At 58.2% G+C, this 15,536-nt stretch overlaps 2 protein-coding genes across 8 annotated transcripts in view; both read left to right on the top strand.

Moving 5' to 3' along the window:
- Positions 1-71: 71 nt before the first annotated feature.
- Positions 72-2,826, top strand: RPL22 (ribosomal protein L22). Its single transcript, XM_075114434.1, has 4 exons — positions 72-229; positions 625-729; positions 1,500-1,624; positions 2,606-2,826. The coding sequence occupies exons 1-4, from the start codon at positions 218-220 to the stop codon at positions 2,748-2,750; spliced, it is 387 nt and encodes a 128-aa protein (XP_074970535.1). The 5' UTR covers positions 72-217; the 3' UTR covers positions 2,751-2,826.
- Positions 2,827-2,936: 110 nt separating this feature from the next.
- CHD5 (chromodomain helicase DNA binding protein 5) overlaps positions 2,937-15,536 on the top strand; it is a 32,400-nt gene continuing 19,800 nt past the window's right edge. For 4 of the 7 annotated variants that reach the window (XR_012663747.1, XR_012663746.1, XM_075114268.1 and 1 more), the window contains exons 1-8: positions 2,938-3,118; positions 4,332-4,462; positions 8,386-8,565; positions 9,408-9,526; positions 10,073-10,311; positions 11,649-11,773; positions 13,267-13,390; positions 15,325-15,491. Coding sequence is in view for 4 of the 7 variants with exons in the window: in XM_075114268.1 (XP_074970369.1) it covers positions 3,055-3,118; positions 4,332-4,462; positions 8,386-8,565; positions 9,408-9,526; positions 10,073-10,311; positions 11,649-11,773; positions 13,267-13,390; positions 15,325-15,491 (1,149 nt within the window). In the remaining 3 variants the exon portion in view is untranslated. Of the gene's footprint in view, positions 3,119-4,331; positions 4,463-8,385; positions 8,566-9,407; positions 9,527-10,072; positions 10,312-11,648; positions 11,774-13,266; positions 13,391-15,058; positions 15,127-15,324; positions 15,492-15,536 lie in introns of those variants that run through there. The other 3 variants (XR_012663748.1, XM_075114267.1, XM_075114269.1) reach the window with 3 other exon arrangements.

Below are 15,536 nucleotides of genomic sequence, written 5' to 3'. Positions count from 1 at the left end.
GAGGCGTGCGTGGGAGGGGCCGGAAGCCATCGACTCTCTCCGCGGTCGGCTAGGGCGGCCTGCGCGCGGCGCGCGGCGGGCGGCGGCCTGCGCGCGGCCCGGCAGCGGCGTGGGCGCAAGCGGCGGGGCGGAGGGCGCATGCGCCGTGGGCGCCCGAGGGTGTATCCGCGCATGCGCGCGGCGCAGCCCTCCCTTTTTGCCCCTTCGCGGTAGCGCCATGGCGCCTGTGGTGAGTCTCCGCCGCCGCCGGGCCCGGCCGTGCCGTGCCCCCTCCCCGCCCCCGCCGCCCCCCGGGTCCCCGCCCCCCGGCCCCGCCCGCACCGCCCCGTTCCCCTCCGGCGCGGCCCTGGGCCTGCTCCGGGCCCGGCCCGCCAAGCGCCGGCGTGCGGCTGGTGGTGGGGGGGCTCCCGCGGCGGGCCCTCCCCGCTCCTCGCCGCCCCCGGCCCCGGCCCCGGCCTCTGTCCCTTTTCTCCGCCCCCGGCCGGGAGCGCGGCCCGCTCCCCTTGCCTCCCGTCCGGAGCTTGGCCCGGCCCCATTCGTTCACGTTCCCCGCCGTCCCCGGCCCGGTGCCCGCAGCCCGTCCCTCATGGCTCTGTCTTTCCGCCCCCCCCCTCCCCGCTGCAGAAGAAGACCGCGGCGAAAGGTGGCAAAAAAAAGAAGCAGGTGTTGAAGTTCACGCTGGACTGCACTCACCCTGTGGAGGATGGCATCATGGACGCCGCCAACTTTGTGAGTGCGGGGCCGCCCCCCTGCCCCGCCGGGCCCGCCGCGGGGGGCTGCTGGCTCTGCTCCCGGCAGCCCCTGCCACCCCAGCAGCCGCCACCGCCCCGACAGCCCCTACCGTCCCAACAGCCCCCAGCACCCCTGCGCCTTGTGTCTGCCCCTCACCACAGCGCAGTGTAAAAGCCTGCAGCGCTGGGGAACACCCCACAGACAAAGGGAGCCTGGGCGGTGCTGGAGGCTGTGTGATGGTTTTGTTGTTTAACACTTTGTAGTTAAAGCACGAGCATTCTCCCTCCCTGTCAAACGGTATTACTCTTCATCCCTCGTGGGGTGAATTTTCTGTTACGCTCAGAGGAAGGGCGTTTCAGCACTGTCTGGTGAGCCAGTTTGTATTCAAACTGCTCAAGTATGGGTTGGAAGTGCAGGGCTGTGGCTGAGGTGTCCTCAAACGATGGTAACGCAGCCGTTGCTTCCCTGGCTGTTCCCTTGGAAGGCAGGAAACATGTTCCTGCCATGCTAATCCAGTGCATTCGGACTTGAGAGCCTCACCTGCGTGCAGGCCTGAATGGGCCAGTTGGATTAGTCGTGGAAGGTGCTGGCAGGCTCGGAGCCTCGCGCCGTGCAGGAAGGCGGCTTTCCTCTGCTTCCCCTGGCCGTAATGGCACCTCTGGCTCTTCGGCTCTAATAAAGAGCTGAAGTGCTGGGTGCAGGCAAGCTGGGGGCCCTTGTTTGGCAGGAGTTGGCCCCAGTTAAGCGGCGGTGTTACTCTCTTGTAGGAGCAGTTCCTGCAGGAAAGGATCAAGGTGAATGGCAAAGCGGGAAACCTGGGCGGGGGTGTGGTGACCATTGAGAGGAGCAAGAGCAAGATCACAGTCACGTCGGAGGTCCCGTTCTCAAAGAGGTGAGGCAGCGGTGCAGCCCAGCGATGCCAGTCACCGTCACAAGGCTGCTCCTGCTGCCCGGAGCTGCTTTTGGTCACTGCTGGCAGCAGCTGGCCCTCGGAGGGAGATCTCCGGTGTTCAGGCAGGAGCCAGGCTGGCAGGAGGGCCTGGTAGGGAGGAGGTGTGTTGGTGTGGGAGCTGTGCCAAAACTCTTGGTTAAATGCCGTGTGACGCTTGGTGCGGTGGTAGCCTGTTCCCGAATGATCCTTCAGAGGGAGAGGCGGCTGATGTTTCTGCTGGGAAGGCCGGTGGGGTGGGCAGCTGGAGAGGACGTGCAGCCGAAAGGGTGCCAAGTGCGGAGTTGAGGGCTTGATCCTCAGCCAAGCTCTTCCGCTCCTTGTTCTGCCGGGCTCATGCCTGCTGCCTGCCTCCTGGGGCTGCCTGTCCTTTGTGTGGCTTTGACAAACCGGGTTTTGCTGTGGCGGAGACGGCACGGCAAGGCAGCTGAAGGTGTAAAACAGTGGGAAGAGGAAAAGCGTGTGTGGTGATGGCACGGTGCCCCGCTCTGTAGGCACCCACGTTTCAGCTGATGCGGTTTCTCCCAGTTGGTGCCGCACTCGGCGCGTTCCCGCAGCTGCTGCGGGAGCCAGCGGCAGTTAGACACTGCCCGAGCAGAGATTTGCTGTGGTGTGCCGACCCGGCGGCGTGGATATATGGCGTGCGGTCGCAGGCTCGGAGGGCGAGGGGAGGGAAGTGACTTCCGGGGCTCCGTGTTGTTGGGGTTCTGGTGCGGTTCCCCCGCGGTGGTGTTTCCGAGCAGAAGCCTTGTGGGGTTGTGACCGATGGGGCACATTGGTCCTGGTGGAGGCGGAAGCCCATGGGGACAGGGGTTTGCATGTGTTGAAGGCACTGTGTGGGGTTTGTGGGGGGCAGAGGGGTGCCGCTGAGACTGGGGGCGGGTTTGGTGCAAAACCGCTTTTGAGCCATGCTTCTCCCCTCAGGTACCTGAAGTACCTGACCAAGAAGTACCTGAAGAAGAACAACCTGCGCGACTGGCTGCGTGTGGTGGCCAACAGCAAGGAGAGCTACGAGCTGCGCTACTTCCAGATCAACCAGGACGAGGAGGAGGAGGAGGAGGAGGATTGAGCCGGTTCCCCCGCCCGGCAGCCATTTTGTACAGTTTTACTTTTCCTGGAATAAACGGCGGGGAGAGTTGTTGATACCCGGCGCTCCGCTGGCGGCTGGCAGGCCCCGGGGACTGATTTGGGGGGATTTGGGTTTTTTTTCCGGGGAGCGATGGGGAGGGGGCCGGGGGGCGTGGCCTGATGTGTGGGGGGCGGGGCTGGTGCTGCGTCACGGGGTGGGCGTGGCGCGGCGGCCGCCATCTTGGCGCGGAGGGGCAGTGCCCGCCGCTCGGCGCCGCCGCGGGCCGCTGCTGCCGCCGCCCGGCATGCGGGGGCCGGCGGCCGGGCGGGAGCTGCTGGACGACGCGGAGAACGAGGAGGACGTCTCGGGTAGGCGGCGGGACGGGGAGCGGCGGCGGCGGGGTGTCCCCTGCGGCGCGGCCCGGCCCCGGGGCCGTCCCGCCCGGGCGCCGCTCCCGCAGCGCAGCCCCGCTGTCCCGGCGCCTCACGGGCGGGCGGCGGCGCCTTTGCGGTGGCCCCGGCGTCTGGGGGGGGGCCCTTACCCGGGCGCGGCGGCCGCAGCCGGCGGCTCTCCGAGGGCCGCGGCGGGCCCGCCTCAGAGGCGGCTGCGTCCCCGGCCACGGCCCGCCGGGGCTGCCGCGGTTTGCCCGGGGGCGGCCCGGCTGCTGCGCGGGGTGCCAGCGCGCCCCGAGCCCAGCGAGGGCCGGTTCGGCTGACGGGAACGGGCTTCTCCCGCTTCTGCGGCGGGAGCGGGGCTCTGGAGGCTGGCCGGTCCCGCCGCCGGGGGTTACCGCCCCGCACGATGAGCTTGGCGCCTGCCGTCCCGCAGCCCGGAGTGGCACGGCGTGAAGTCAAACCAGAGATGTGCCCCAGCCGCTCTGGAGTGCTGTTACTGTATAAGTTCAGGAATTAAAATTAAAAATACGTAGGCCGTAAAGCAATGCAAAGACTGGGCGGGATGCTGGGACTCGCCGGTGAGTGCTGGCTTTGGGGAGGTGACAGTGATGGGAGCGTGTGCTGGGATTGGGGTCCCTGAGCTGGCGTACCCAACCTGGCTGGGTGCCCGTGGTGCTCCCCAAGCAGGGAGTCGCAGCACAACACCTTCCCGTGAGCAGTGGCACCCGTCTTCCACATGAGGCTTTCCTCTCCCTTGTTCGCCTTCCACTGACTCCATTGTAATGGGCTCTACCTGATGATCTGAAAGGTAAAAGCCTGGTGCTCCCTCGTTACCTGCAGACCCGGATCGGCGAGAGCAGGCAGTGCATGGGGGTGTCCTCGTGCCCCTGTCTCCAGAGAGCGAAACACGGACTGCCAAAACCTCGGGTGTTTGCGAGCGGCAGCGAGGAGCTGGGTGTGAGAAGTGCCGGGGCAGGTGCCCCGGGCAGGACTCTGCCAGGGCTCCCCCGAGGGGCAGCAGCGGAGCAGCTGCCAGCACGAGGGTCTCCAGGAGAGGCCACGGGGCTCCTTGTTTTGTGGCCTAATGCTGCCATTCAGGTGTGCCCCTCTGAAAGCGATAAATAGGAATGCGGTGACCTGTGTGCCTGTGCAATCCGTCCGTGTGAGCTGTCCCTTTTGTCCGCAGAAGAAGATGATGGGGTGCTGGAAGGACTGGATGAATTTTTCGCAGAAGAGCAAGTTGCTGTGCAGAAAAAAAAGAAATCCAAGAAGTTGAAAGACAGCAAGGCTGCCAAAAACAAGAGGAGAAAGAAGGAGGTAATGCCCTCATGCTGGGCTGGGGGGCTCCTCAGCTGTGGGGCAGAGGCAGGCTGCTCACCGCAGGAGATGGCTGTGGGCAAGCACATCTCGGGTGTCTGTGGATGGAAAGGGGGGCGTTATCAGGGTGTTCCCTTGCTGAGCAGGTGCTCTCCTGGCTTTGGGAGGTGGCCCAGAGCCAGGGAAAGAGCAGTTCTTGTCAGCTCGGGTGCTCTGGGGTGGAAATCTGTCCTACGGGTGGTCTATGGAGAGCAGCTGGGGGGAGGAGTGGCCGCTGCACCTTCCGAGAGCGACGTGGCTGCCCACCCCTTCGGGAGGGGCTCGGCTGTGGTGTGTACGTTGGTGTGTGACGGTCCCGTCCGTCGCCATCGGTTGAAGCCCTCTTGCCTGCACTGCAGTGCAGCACCTCCTTGCTGTTGTCTCTGGGGGCAGGCAGTAAATCTCTCTGGCTCGCCCTGTATTGATGCAGCCCCTGGGGTTTGTGTTTCTGAGGAGGGAGATGCAAGCTGCTGTGTTGGAGGCATGACTGGGGCAGGGCTTGGAGGTTTCTGTGGATGTTGGTGTCAGCCATGCTTGTCCAGGGCATTTGCAAGCTTGGCAGTGTAGGGGCTTTAGGGTGTGGCACATGGAAGGGCTGTTGGGCCTCCCATAGGAAAACAAAGGCAAGGCATTGTGTCCTTGAGGATCAGGCCTTCCCAAGGCTGTGCTGGGGGTGGCTGTCTGGTCAGGAAGGCTGACCAGTGCTCCTGTGCTTGCCCCGGGCACCCAGCTCAGGCATGGCACTGTCCGGGAGCTGGGCTGGCTGGCGCCTTGTGCCATGCAGGCTCTGCTGCTCACTCTCCTGTCACCGGGCAGCGCTGGATGCGAGGACAGTGTGGGCATCTTGTGGGCTGGCCCTTTCGTTGACTAAATGCAAACAGGCTGCTGGGAAGGAAGGGCGAATAGCAGAGATTCTTCAGCCCCCTTCTTTCCCCAGTGCCGCTGCGGCTGGGAAGAAGTCGCTCATCCAGCACAACTAGACAAACCCCCACCCCTTCCCTTGCCAAACCAGGGCTGAATGATGCCGATCTCCTCCGGTCACCCCCTCCTCCAGCTGCTCCCCGTGGGATTTGTCAAAACGGATTGGCTGGACGAGGTAGTGCGTTAAAGCGCTTCTGCTACTGATGGGAGCATGAGGAGCTGCTGATTTAAAGAAAGCTGGTTCCATCCTGCCCCGTGTTACCTGCCAGCCTTTTGCAGAAGTCGCGGTCCCTAGGAAGCTTTTTTCCTGTGTGGCCACAGTGATGTTCTTTTCTTTCTGCAGATACCACACAAAGCTGGCTCAGGCCCTCTTCCTCCCTGTGCCTCTTCCATCCTTGGACATGGTTTTTTTTGGGGGTGGGAGAAATAAAGTAAAACCCCATGGTATTTTCATGTCTGTTCACTTTCTGTCAATGACTGCCTCCCCGAGCCCAGCAGCAATGTGTGCAGCTTGTGCTGAGTCTGGCTGCTGCCTTATGGGGGTGGGGAGAAAATAACAGGCTGAACAGTGAGTGTGCTTGTTTTTTAATGCATGACTTGTTGGGCAGTCTTGACCAACCTCAGTTCTGCCTGTGGGAGCGTGTTCCCTCATCCGTCGAAGCCAGGGAGAAGCTGGTGCTGTAGCTGTTGGTAGGCACTGAGCAGCACTGAGGTTGCCTTTGTGATGACGAGATAAAAGATAAGGGGATCTTGAACACGGCTGCCTTTTCCTAAACTCCTCAAGAGTTTTGTGGGATGAGTGGACTTTCCCCCTGCTAGAGGAAGCAGGGAGCGGGGTGCAAGCCTGGGATGTGGGGCCAGTGCCTATGCCATGACCGACTGCCACCCTGTCATCCCCTGTGGTTTTGTCTTTGGAGCGTGGGGCAGGAGTGCTGCCACGCCACGCTTGTGCGGGAATTTGCCTGCGTCAGCCGCAGTGGGACTCATTCAGTTTGCAGCGATGCTGCCGGAAGCCCTGTGCGGGAATTGATGCTGCAAACCCCCGGAAAAATCCGCATAAAATAACCAGGCTGTGGTCTGAACCTCAGCGTATGGAGATGAAGGTCCTTGTCAGAGAAGGGAGTGGAGAGGGGGAATTTCAACCTGTACTGCAGCAGTTACCATGGCAACCAATTATTCTGTGCCAAATTACAACTGTTTATAACCCTGCTAGAGGAAAGGCTCGGTTTGTTCTGAACCAAGGAGGACCAGAACTCCGTAATGGCTGCCGAGCAAAAGCGCGCCTTGGCAGCCCTTGGCTTTGATGATAAACTCCCATTGCCAGGGCGGCGGCTCCGGGCAGGGCTCGACGCTGTCTGTGGGGCTGGACCCTGGGCCAGGCTCTCCCTGCAGTGCCGAGCCCTCCCGCTGAGCTCTTGTGCTGCTTGCTGCACTGGCGTAAGGGCTCTGCTCTCCAGGTCCGGGACGCTCTGGGTGGGATGGAGGGATGCCCTGACGCACGCATCCTCTCGCAGGCTCTCTTGGGGACCCGGCAGGCGGTGGCGTTCGTTAGGGTGGTAACGGGATCGCTGCCAGAGTTGTGCAGCACATCATGATCTCCCTCCCAGAAAGAAACCTGAATTCTGCCTGAGCAGTCTCCACTCTAGCTCTCCCCAGCGCGGTGTAGCCATCTGAGCCTGCTCCCTTCTGGCTGCGGGGGAGCAGAGCGCAGCCAACAGCCCTCCAGCAGGGCCCAGGCCCTTGTGAGCGGTTGGCTCACAACTGAAGCTGTTGCTGAAGCTGTGTGTGACCAAGTTTCCACTGGAGATGGGAGGTGTCATGTGGCCCTGTCTCTGAAAGAGAGGGCGTTCAGGCGTGCTCACCTGACTTATTCTGCTCTCCTGCCCCTTTCAAGGCTCTCTGCATCCACCAGGACCGTTTTGTTCGTGTGGCAGCTGAAATCCTGTAGTCACACCTAGCAGTCACACCCAGTTCTACTGCAGCACATAGTGCCCGCTGGGCAGAAAAAGAAAACGGAACCAAAGCAAAACCCTAGCACGATATCTGTCCAGTGAGCTAAAGATTGCGCATGACTAAAGAGGTCTTATCTTCCTTTCCTTTAGTTTCTTGGCAGTTCACACTGTGGTAGAAGAATGTGACTTTATTGGTGTAAAGCCGTAAGCAAATACAAGGAACATCGTATGTTACCTGTGTTGTAGCAACTGAAAACGTTGCCTAAATGTTGCCTGTCTGAAACTTCAGGATCTTTTTGCAGAGCAGTTAGCTGCCTCTCAGCGGAGTTGCTCTTTGGTTTTTACGCAGCTATTTTTAATGTGCACGTTCACTTACTTGGCTTGCTGTCTCCCGGTTTCCTACCGCTGCCCACCAGAACGGTACCTGAGCGCTGTGGTATCGCAGCGTCGGGGCACTTTCGGAGGAGCAATTACAATATGGAGGCAGAGCAGGCGCCCATCCGCACGGCTGTGGCTCAGCGTTGCTTCTCTTGCTCCCCTCGGTCAGCAAGTCTTGAGGCAAAAGCATGAAGGTTCCATTCCATATACTCTGGCCTGGATAAGCTTTTTCCAAAATCCAGTTTTATCCATATTGTACAACCTTTTCCTCTTTTTTCTGGTGCTTCCACAGGGTGTGGGTTGCCTTGTGTGAGTGTTTATAGTGCTCCTGGAATGGAGAGAGGGAATGGCCCCGTTTGCAGGTGGGGACTTGGGGCGTGAGGTTGGCTAGGGATCACGGAACTGGCCTGAAGAAACAGTGCCAGGCAAACCAAGGATTGCTTTCTGCCTGTGTCTCCTGTGTCAGGTGCCTCTTGCCATTCCCAAATCTGATTTTCCTGGTGTTTTCCCCCAGTGTAACGGCAGGGTTATTCGAGGGAGGGTTGACTTTGGCTGCTGACAGCAGTTGCTTCGTGCTGGCTGGGAGGGTTTGTTGGAGGAGAGTTCTTTCTCCACTGTCACTTTCTGTTTTAGGGGAGCAATGATGAAATGTCAGACAATGAAGAGGAGATTGAGGAGAAATCTGAGAGCGAAGGGAGTGACTATTCCCCTAACAAAAAGAAGAAGAAAAAACTGAAGGACAAGAAGGAGAAAAAACCAAAACGGAAAAAGAAGGATGAAGAGGAGGATGACAACGACGATGGAGGTCTAAAGGTACCAAGAATTCCTTTACCCTGAGCTGGTGCTAGAGCACGAGGCCTCAGGGTGCGGCCCGATCCCTGCGAGTTACCCCGTTCAGAGCCGAGCCCTGGTTTCTGGCCATTCGCCTTGTGCTGGTGAATAATTTACCTTTATATAAAACACGGCAGCATAAGCAAAGCACTCCTGGGTGGGCTGGGGGTTTAGCCACGTGGCGACGTGCGCTCACAAGTCCTCACGGTACCTTTTGTGGTAACGAAGCCAGTGTTTTACTTTGAGGCTGGAGGCCTAGTCTTGGATCTTCTATCTTGGATCTTCTGACAAACGGCAGCTTCTGAGCCTGAGGCAGCTTGCCTTCTTGGGTCGTCTGCCCACATCCCGCCAGTAACAGATTCATCGTACCTGCCCTCTGAACACAAGGACAGAGAGTGGCAGAGCAGCTCGTGCTTAGAGGAGGTGCCTGGGGGTTTAATGAGATGCTTGTCCTGGGTTTGGTGAGGAAGACGTTGCAGGTGAACAACTGGGAGAGGGAAGGCCATGTTTCCCTGTTGTTTGTCTTGTGTGCAGAGAGAAATTGAGTTTCTTGGAGATGTGAAGCCTGCCAAGGCTTTGCATTGTATTATGTGGTATGGGGAGCCTTTGGATGGTGCCACATTAATTTGCTTCTTGGAAGCGTGTGAAGCTTTAGTTTAATAAGCACTTTTGCGTGCTTGGTTTTTTAAATCACAGAAACAAATCCCTGCATGTCACTGACTCAGGAGCGCGTTTGATACAGAGCACGTGACAGACCCAGCCCTGTGCTGCTCGTCAGCAGAGCCGTGGTCATTTACGCTAATGATGTCTCTGTAAATCTACAGGAGCCCAAGAGCTCAGCCCAGCTGATGGAAGAGTGGGGCCTCGATGACGTAGATTACATTTTCTCAGAAGAAGACTATCACACTCTGACTAATTACAAGGCTTTCAGCCAGTTTCTCAGGTAGGAAACTGTAGGCCTGGACGGGCTGCCTTGGGTCGTGGTTGAGATTTGGGCATTGCTCAGTGGGTGAAGCTGTGAAGTAAATTCTGCATCGTGAGCTCCCTGTTGCCTCTCCCTGCCTGACTCAGTCCTCAGGACTCCATCTTCATTGCAGCATTAACTGGAAAGCAGCTGAAATGTTTTTCTGTCCTCTCCCGCACTCCAAAACCCCATTTTTCGTGTGTGCTTATTTGAAAAGTTTCATGAGAAAAACGAGTAACAGTAAGGAATTTTTGCTTGTGCTGCGAGCCATCGAAGACACAACAGGTATTTCAGCGAAAGGCGTTCTCTGAGGAAGTTTAAGTGTGCTCCTTTATGTATATTTGTGTAAGAAAGCACTGGTATCTGCTGCCTTGCCAGTGGAGCTGCTGCCAGTGGACCACACCTGTGAGGCATCCACCACTGGTGCATTTTTTAGGCTGAAGTACCAGCACATGATGAGCAGGAGCAGACACACGGTGAAATGTTTCTGTTAATGCGTGGCTTTCCCTCTCCCCTGCCCTGCAGGCCTCTGATTGCCAAGAAGAACCCCAAGATCCCCATGTCCAAGATGATGACTGTGCTCGGTGCCAAGTGGCGAGAGTTCAGTGCCAACAACCCGTTCAAGGGCAGCTCGGCAGCAGCGGCGGCGGCAGCTATTGCTGCAGCCGTGGAGACCGTCACCGTCGCCCCGCCGCTCGCCCCCAGCCCCCAGCAGTCCGCCTTGCCCGCTGTCATCAGGAAGGCTAAGACCAAGGAGGGCAAGGGTAGGTGCCAACCAGCCTCCGTGGGCTGAGCAGAGGGGCTGCTCTCGCCGGTGGCGTGCGGCTTGCCTGCCAGGCCCACAGAGCTAGCCAGCCGCATCTGCAGGCTGGCGAAGGCGGGAATGCTTCTCCAGGCAGGAGACGTGCTTCAGCAAACTGAGCAAGCGAAGGCAGTGCCAGAGATGTGTCTGTAGCTCCTGTTTCCCTTGCAGAAGTCCTAGAGGGGGCTGTGGTTTGTGCATCATGGCAGGTCACCCTGGCAGCCTCTGGGCCTTCTGGACTTTCGGCAGTTTGGGGCAATTAATGCTCACCTTAATTCTTATATCTTAAATAAGCAATTGGGCCATGTGTTTCTGTGCCATCTTCTGTCATGGGGGATTCTGCAAGGTTGTAAAGCCCTCCAGAAACCCGCAGTATCCTCAGAGCGCAGTGTCCAAGCGGAAGAGGATTTGTAGGTCAGCAAGGCCAGGGCAGAGGTGCGTTGGCAAAGCAGATATGGTCTGGCTGGGTGAATATGCCCTGTTTGGCAGTTGAGCTGGGTGCTTTGTCTCTGAGATGGCAAGGAGTTCAGTGATGGAAAGGCACTGGCAGTAAGGCTGCAGCTCTTTTTTGCATTAAAGAATTTATTCTCCTGGCAGTTGGGTGAAAGGCAACTGTCTTCAAAGCCTGCTTGCAAGGAGTGAGCCAACCATATAAATCTGCAGCAGCTCCTCTGGAAATAGTTTAATTTGTGTTGAAAGGGTCTCCTGCTGTCAACATTTCCCTGTTTCTGACAGCAGGTTGGTGCTGCTTTCCCCTCGCTTGGAAGGGGCTGTGCGAATTGCTGTAAAAGCTGGGCAGCAGTGGGAAAGGGTGGGATCACCCTTTGTTAGCGCCGTGTTCCTCCTCGGCAAGGTTGCTGTTCCACTTATGCAGTTGTCAATTCTCATGCCTCAAGAGGTTTTGAACAAGTGGCTCAGAGCTGGCAGCTGACCAAGAGCTCAGCTTGCAGCGGCCTTCCTGCGCGGTGGGCTCAGCGCAGCGTTCCTGCCTCTCTGTTGCTGCCTCTTTTCTCCCCACCTTGCAGACCCTTAAGTCCCTGTTTAGTTTTCGCAGCCCTGTGGTCTGCAGTCCCTCTCCTGGATCCCAGGGCAGATGCTTTCCTCCCCCTATTCTTTGCTAGTGCTGGGCTTGCAGCCTTTTGCCCCAAAGGACATGCTCTGTGGATGGGGCTAGCCACTGCCCTGCTCCCCGTGGTCCCCAGTGCGCTCTCAACTTCCCTGTAAATCCTGGGGTTGGGGTGGGGGGTATTTGGGGCACAGCTGTTTGCAGAGTACTGAACAACTCTTCCGTTTCTCCAGGTCCAGGCGTGCGGAAGAAAATCAAGGGCTCCAAAGACGGGAAGAAAAAGGGGAAAGGGAAAAAGATGGCAGGCTTAAAATTCCGCTTTGGAGGAATCCCCAGCAAAAGGAAAAAGGGCTCCTCTGTAAGTGCGCGCTGCCTTTTGCTGCACGGGGCCTTGGTCGTGGGGGGCATGGCAGAGAAATGCTGGGACAGGCCCTCCCCTAGAAGCCTCCCTCATGTAGGGGTGTCATGGCCTCGTTCATGGCCCTCTGCGAGGCAGCAGTCTCTGGTCACTGCGTTCATTCGTGCCTTTGATAGAGAGCTGTGGCCAGGCTCAGATTTGTAAAGATGCTGAGTCTGGGCCTGATTTCTGCTAAAATCATATAATCACGTTTACTTTCAGTGATGAGTTTGGTAATGCCATTATTTCAGATTTCATTTGCAAAGGAGTTCTTCAGGGCTTGCACTCTGGCTGAACTGTACGTCAGAGAGAATTACTGAATGCTTTAATTATATTAGCATAGCCCGCCTTCTGGCATTTGTGATCCTGCACACAGGATCCGTGGTTAGCAGAGCTTCCCAGCAAGAGCATGGCAACAGGGCTCTACTGCAGTTTGTGTGCCGTGCTGTTGTCAGCACACAAGCAACAGGTGCATTTTAAAGAGTAAATCTCTTAAATAACCATTGAAAAGGGGTGGACTCTTCTAGGTCTTGATAATATTGATCAAAATCCCATTAGTTCACCCTTATGGGAGCTGACTGACTCTCTAGCTCTAGTTCACATAAGTTGTAAATAACCTTGTGCGTCAGAGGTGGAAGCGAAAGGAGCGATCCGAGGCAGCCACTCGCTGCTGCATTTTTTCAATCACACGTCACAGAAGATTCACCCTGTCTCCAGGTGCACTCTAGATCTGTGTGTTTGCGTTTCTGGAAGTTACAAAGAGCTTGGCCTTGCTCCTGCAACTGGAGTGCTAAGCATGCGATTAATAGCATGCAAATCGGGGATTGCATGCATAAGTCTCTAGAATAAGAATTCAGACATGTTGTTGTGTTTTGACGCACTCAATGCTGGGCCTGTTTAACTCCTTTCACATTATAAGGAAGGTCAACCACGAATGCCTATGTGCAGGCACACGAACAGGCTGACACAAGCTAAAATGGGTGTCAAGAGACAAAGGGAGCCAAGTTCAGCCAAGCAGTGGAGAAGGGGGCCCCTGACTGCCCTGGAGTGGGAGCAGGGGTTCGTTCCCCTACACGTCTCTGTTTTGGGTGTCTACACTCACGATAACGTTGTCGCAGCAGCGGCGTGTTGCAGCTGGCAGACGCCCGATGCCTGCGAGACGCTGAGCCTTTCCTGATGTGCCTGGCCAGTGCCCCATGCAATATCTCTGCGCTCAGTGCTAGCAGGGACATCAGGCTGCAGGGGAAACCCAGTGCCCTGCCAATATCCCTGCTGCTCTGGCTAGTCAATGGGGAAGGGAGGGTGCCCTGAGGAGCTCAGCTCCTGGACGATGATCCCACACAGGTTTATGTGGGTCTTTGGGGGTTTGTTCCGCTGCAGAGCAGTGTTCTTTGGGAGTGACCGCTGGGGTGCCAGCGCTTGGACTGCGTATGCTTTGGTTTTCCCCTCTGCAGAGTGAAGAGGAGGAACGGGAGGAATCCGACTTTGACAGTGCCAGCATCAACAGCTCCTCAGTGCGCTCCGAGTGCTCAGCTGGCCTGGGGAAGAGAGGGAAGAGGAGGAGAAAGAAAAAGAGGAGTAGGCCATCCTTTGTACTCTCTTCCTGTTCTGTTTGGATTTCCCTCTTCAGATGGTGCTTTCCTGGCCTTGGCAGCTCCAGGCTGTGTCTGGTGCTGGCTTGGTGGGAGAGGATATGCTTGTGCTTGTCTGCGTGTGTGGAGCGTGAGGTGCTTTCTTGGTGTCCAGGCCCTGCTGCTGGTGGGCTCCTGCCTGCAAGAAGGCAGCGAGTGGATCCTGGTGCAGGACACCGGCTCACCCCACAGTGCCGGTGGAGCAGGCCAGTGGCAGGGCTTTTCCCTTGATCCGCAGTCAGCTTTCCCTGTGGGCCATCAGCCACTGCCTGGAGCTCATCTCCCCTCAAGCCAACTCGGTGTCACCACTCGGAGTTGCTTCGGGAAAGCCATGGCTGTAGTGCTCTGCCCTGCTGCGGTGCTGTGGCTCGCAAAGCCCGCCTGCCCCGTCTCGCTGCCCGCTCACAGCCCCAGCCACCCAGGGCGGCTGAGCCCCCTGCCCACCCCAGCACCCTGCCTGCGCTTTGGGCACCGGGGCACGGTGTGGGTGGCGTGGGCAGCTGGCACCCTGCCTGCCTGTGTGATCCCGCCAGGATTGGTCCTGTAGCAGCAAAGTTCCAGAATTTCTGGGGTTTCCAGGGAGGTGATTTTCTGAGGAGCAGCCCCTGGAGAGACACAGCTTGTGACAAGCTCCCAGCAGAGTAGGGCGGGCTACGGGTGAGATAGCGTTAAGATGAAGGACTTTTTGTCTGTGTGAGATGCGTGATCAGGCAGCAGGCAGGCGGTAGATCTGTGGTAGTGATGTAGGAAGAGGGAGGCACATGAACGATGGCGGAAAGCATGTGTCTGAGTCTCCCAGCGGCTGCATGGCCATGTTTGTGTGTGCATTCCTTCTCCCTTTCCTTGCGGAGGGCTGTGGGTGGATGCTGTGCAATGGCACCTCCATCCCCAAGCTGCGGTTGAGAACGGCCCCCTGTGCCGAGCTGCCCCAAGCCGTGCTCCCGCTCCGAGGGCCAACAGGGACTGCTGGGGCCTGGTGCTGGCCTGCCCGGCTTCCCATGCCATCTCTGCCTCCTGCACCGTGGCAGGATGCGCGCTGCTTTTCTACCTTGTGTCCTTGTTCGGGACGAGATACTTCAGATCCAGGCACGTCCTTTGGCTTCTTAGCTTTGCCATCGGGATTTTACTTCTGAGAAATGGAAGGGCGGCTTCTGGGCTGGGGGACGGTTAGGGTGTGATGCTGGCCGCCCTCCCCATCGGTTGACGAGGCAGGGCTGGCTGTCTGGCTCCATGTCTCGCGTGTGAAGGGCATTGCTTCTCCTCCTGGCTTGTTGCCGTACGAGGGCCCTCGTGCCAGAGCTAGGCAGCTCCTGCCGTGTGCTGTAGGAGCAGAAGTTCAGAGGCCTGCGCCGGGAGTTTGTGGCAGAGCTGGGAATTGAGAGGAGCTATTCTGGCGTTTGCGAGGCCTTGTCCCTCCCTTCCTCTTCCCATCCGTGCTGAGTTCAGAGAGCTCCTGCCTCCACGGCAGCGAGCATCCAGAAAGAGCAGAGTAGTCCCAGGAGAGGAGTCTTCCTCCTCCTCCTCGGCCGTGTCACCCTTGCATGGTGCGTTTGCAGTTGGTGGCGCTGGTACCTGGGGAGGTTTCTCTGACTGGCCTCCCTTGCAACCTCTCCAGGTTCTGGCATTCTCCATTGAGAGCCTGAAGGAACCAAAGGATGATACAGTGTGGAGAGAGAGACAGAGGTGAGATGATGCTGTGTGCAAAGATGAACTGTGGTGCTGAGGGACAGAGAGGTAGGGGGATGTAACAGGAGGGGTCCAAGGCGAAACGCTTTCCTTATTTCCTTAACTGTATCATAGAGGAGCAAGTGTCCCGTTCCCTCCCGGGAGAGCAGGAAGCTCTGCCATCCCTCTGACTGTATGCCTGTTCCTTCCTTGCAGTCGAAGAAGGGGATGGGTATGAGACAGACCACCAGGACTACTGTGAGGTGTGCCAGCAGGGAGGGGAGATCATCCTGTGTGACACCTGTCCTCGTGCCTACCACCTCGTCTGCCTGGACCCCGAGCTGGAGAAGGCCCCCGAGGGCAAGTGGAGCTGCCCCCACTGCGTGAGTGGGGTCAGGGCCCCGTGGGTGTGGGTGGGCAGGCAGTGG

This window comes from Phalacrocorax aristotelis, chromosome 19 (assembly GCF_949628215.1).
Source record: "Phalacrocorax aristotelis chromosome 19, bGulAri2.1, whole genome shotgun sequence".
In the NCBI taxonomy this organism is placed as follows: domain Eukaryota; kingdom Metazoa; phylum Chordata; class Aves; order Suliformes; family Phalacrocoracidae; genus Phalacrocorax; species Phalacrocorax aristotelis.
This window is presented reverse-complemented; position numbering and strand designations above follow the sequence as displayed.

Bases quoted from the DNA above. Each gene is read 5' to 3' on its own strand.
- RPL22 (XM_075114434.1), top strand. The intron at 730-1,499 runs GTGAGTGCGGGG...ACTCTCTTGTAG, and splicing joins TCATGGACGCCGCCAACTTT to GAGCAGTTCCTGCAGGAAAG. The intron at 1,625-2,605 runs GTGAGGCAGCGG...TTCTCCCCTCAG, and splicing joins GAGGTCCCGTTCTCAAAGAG to GTACCTGAAGTACCTGACCA.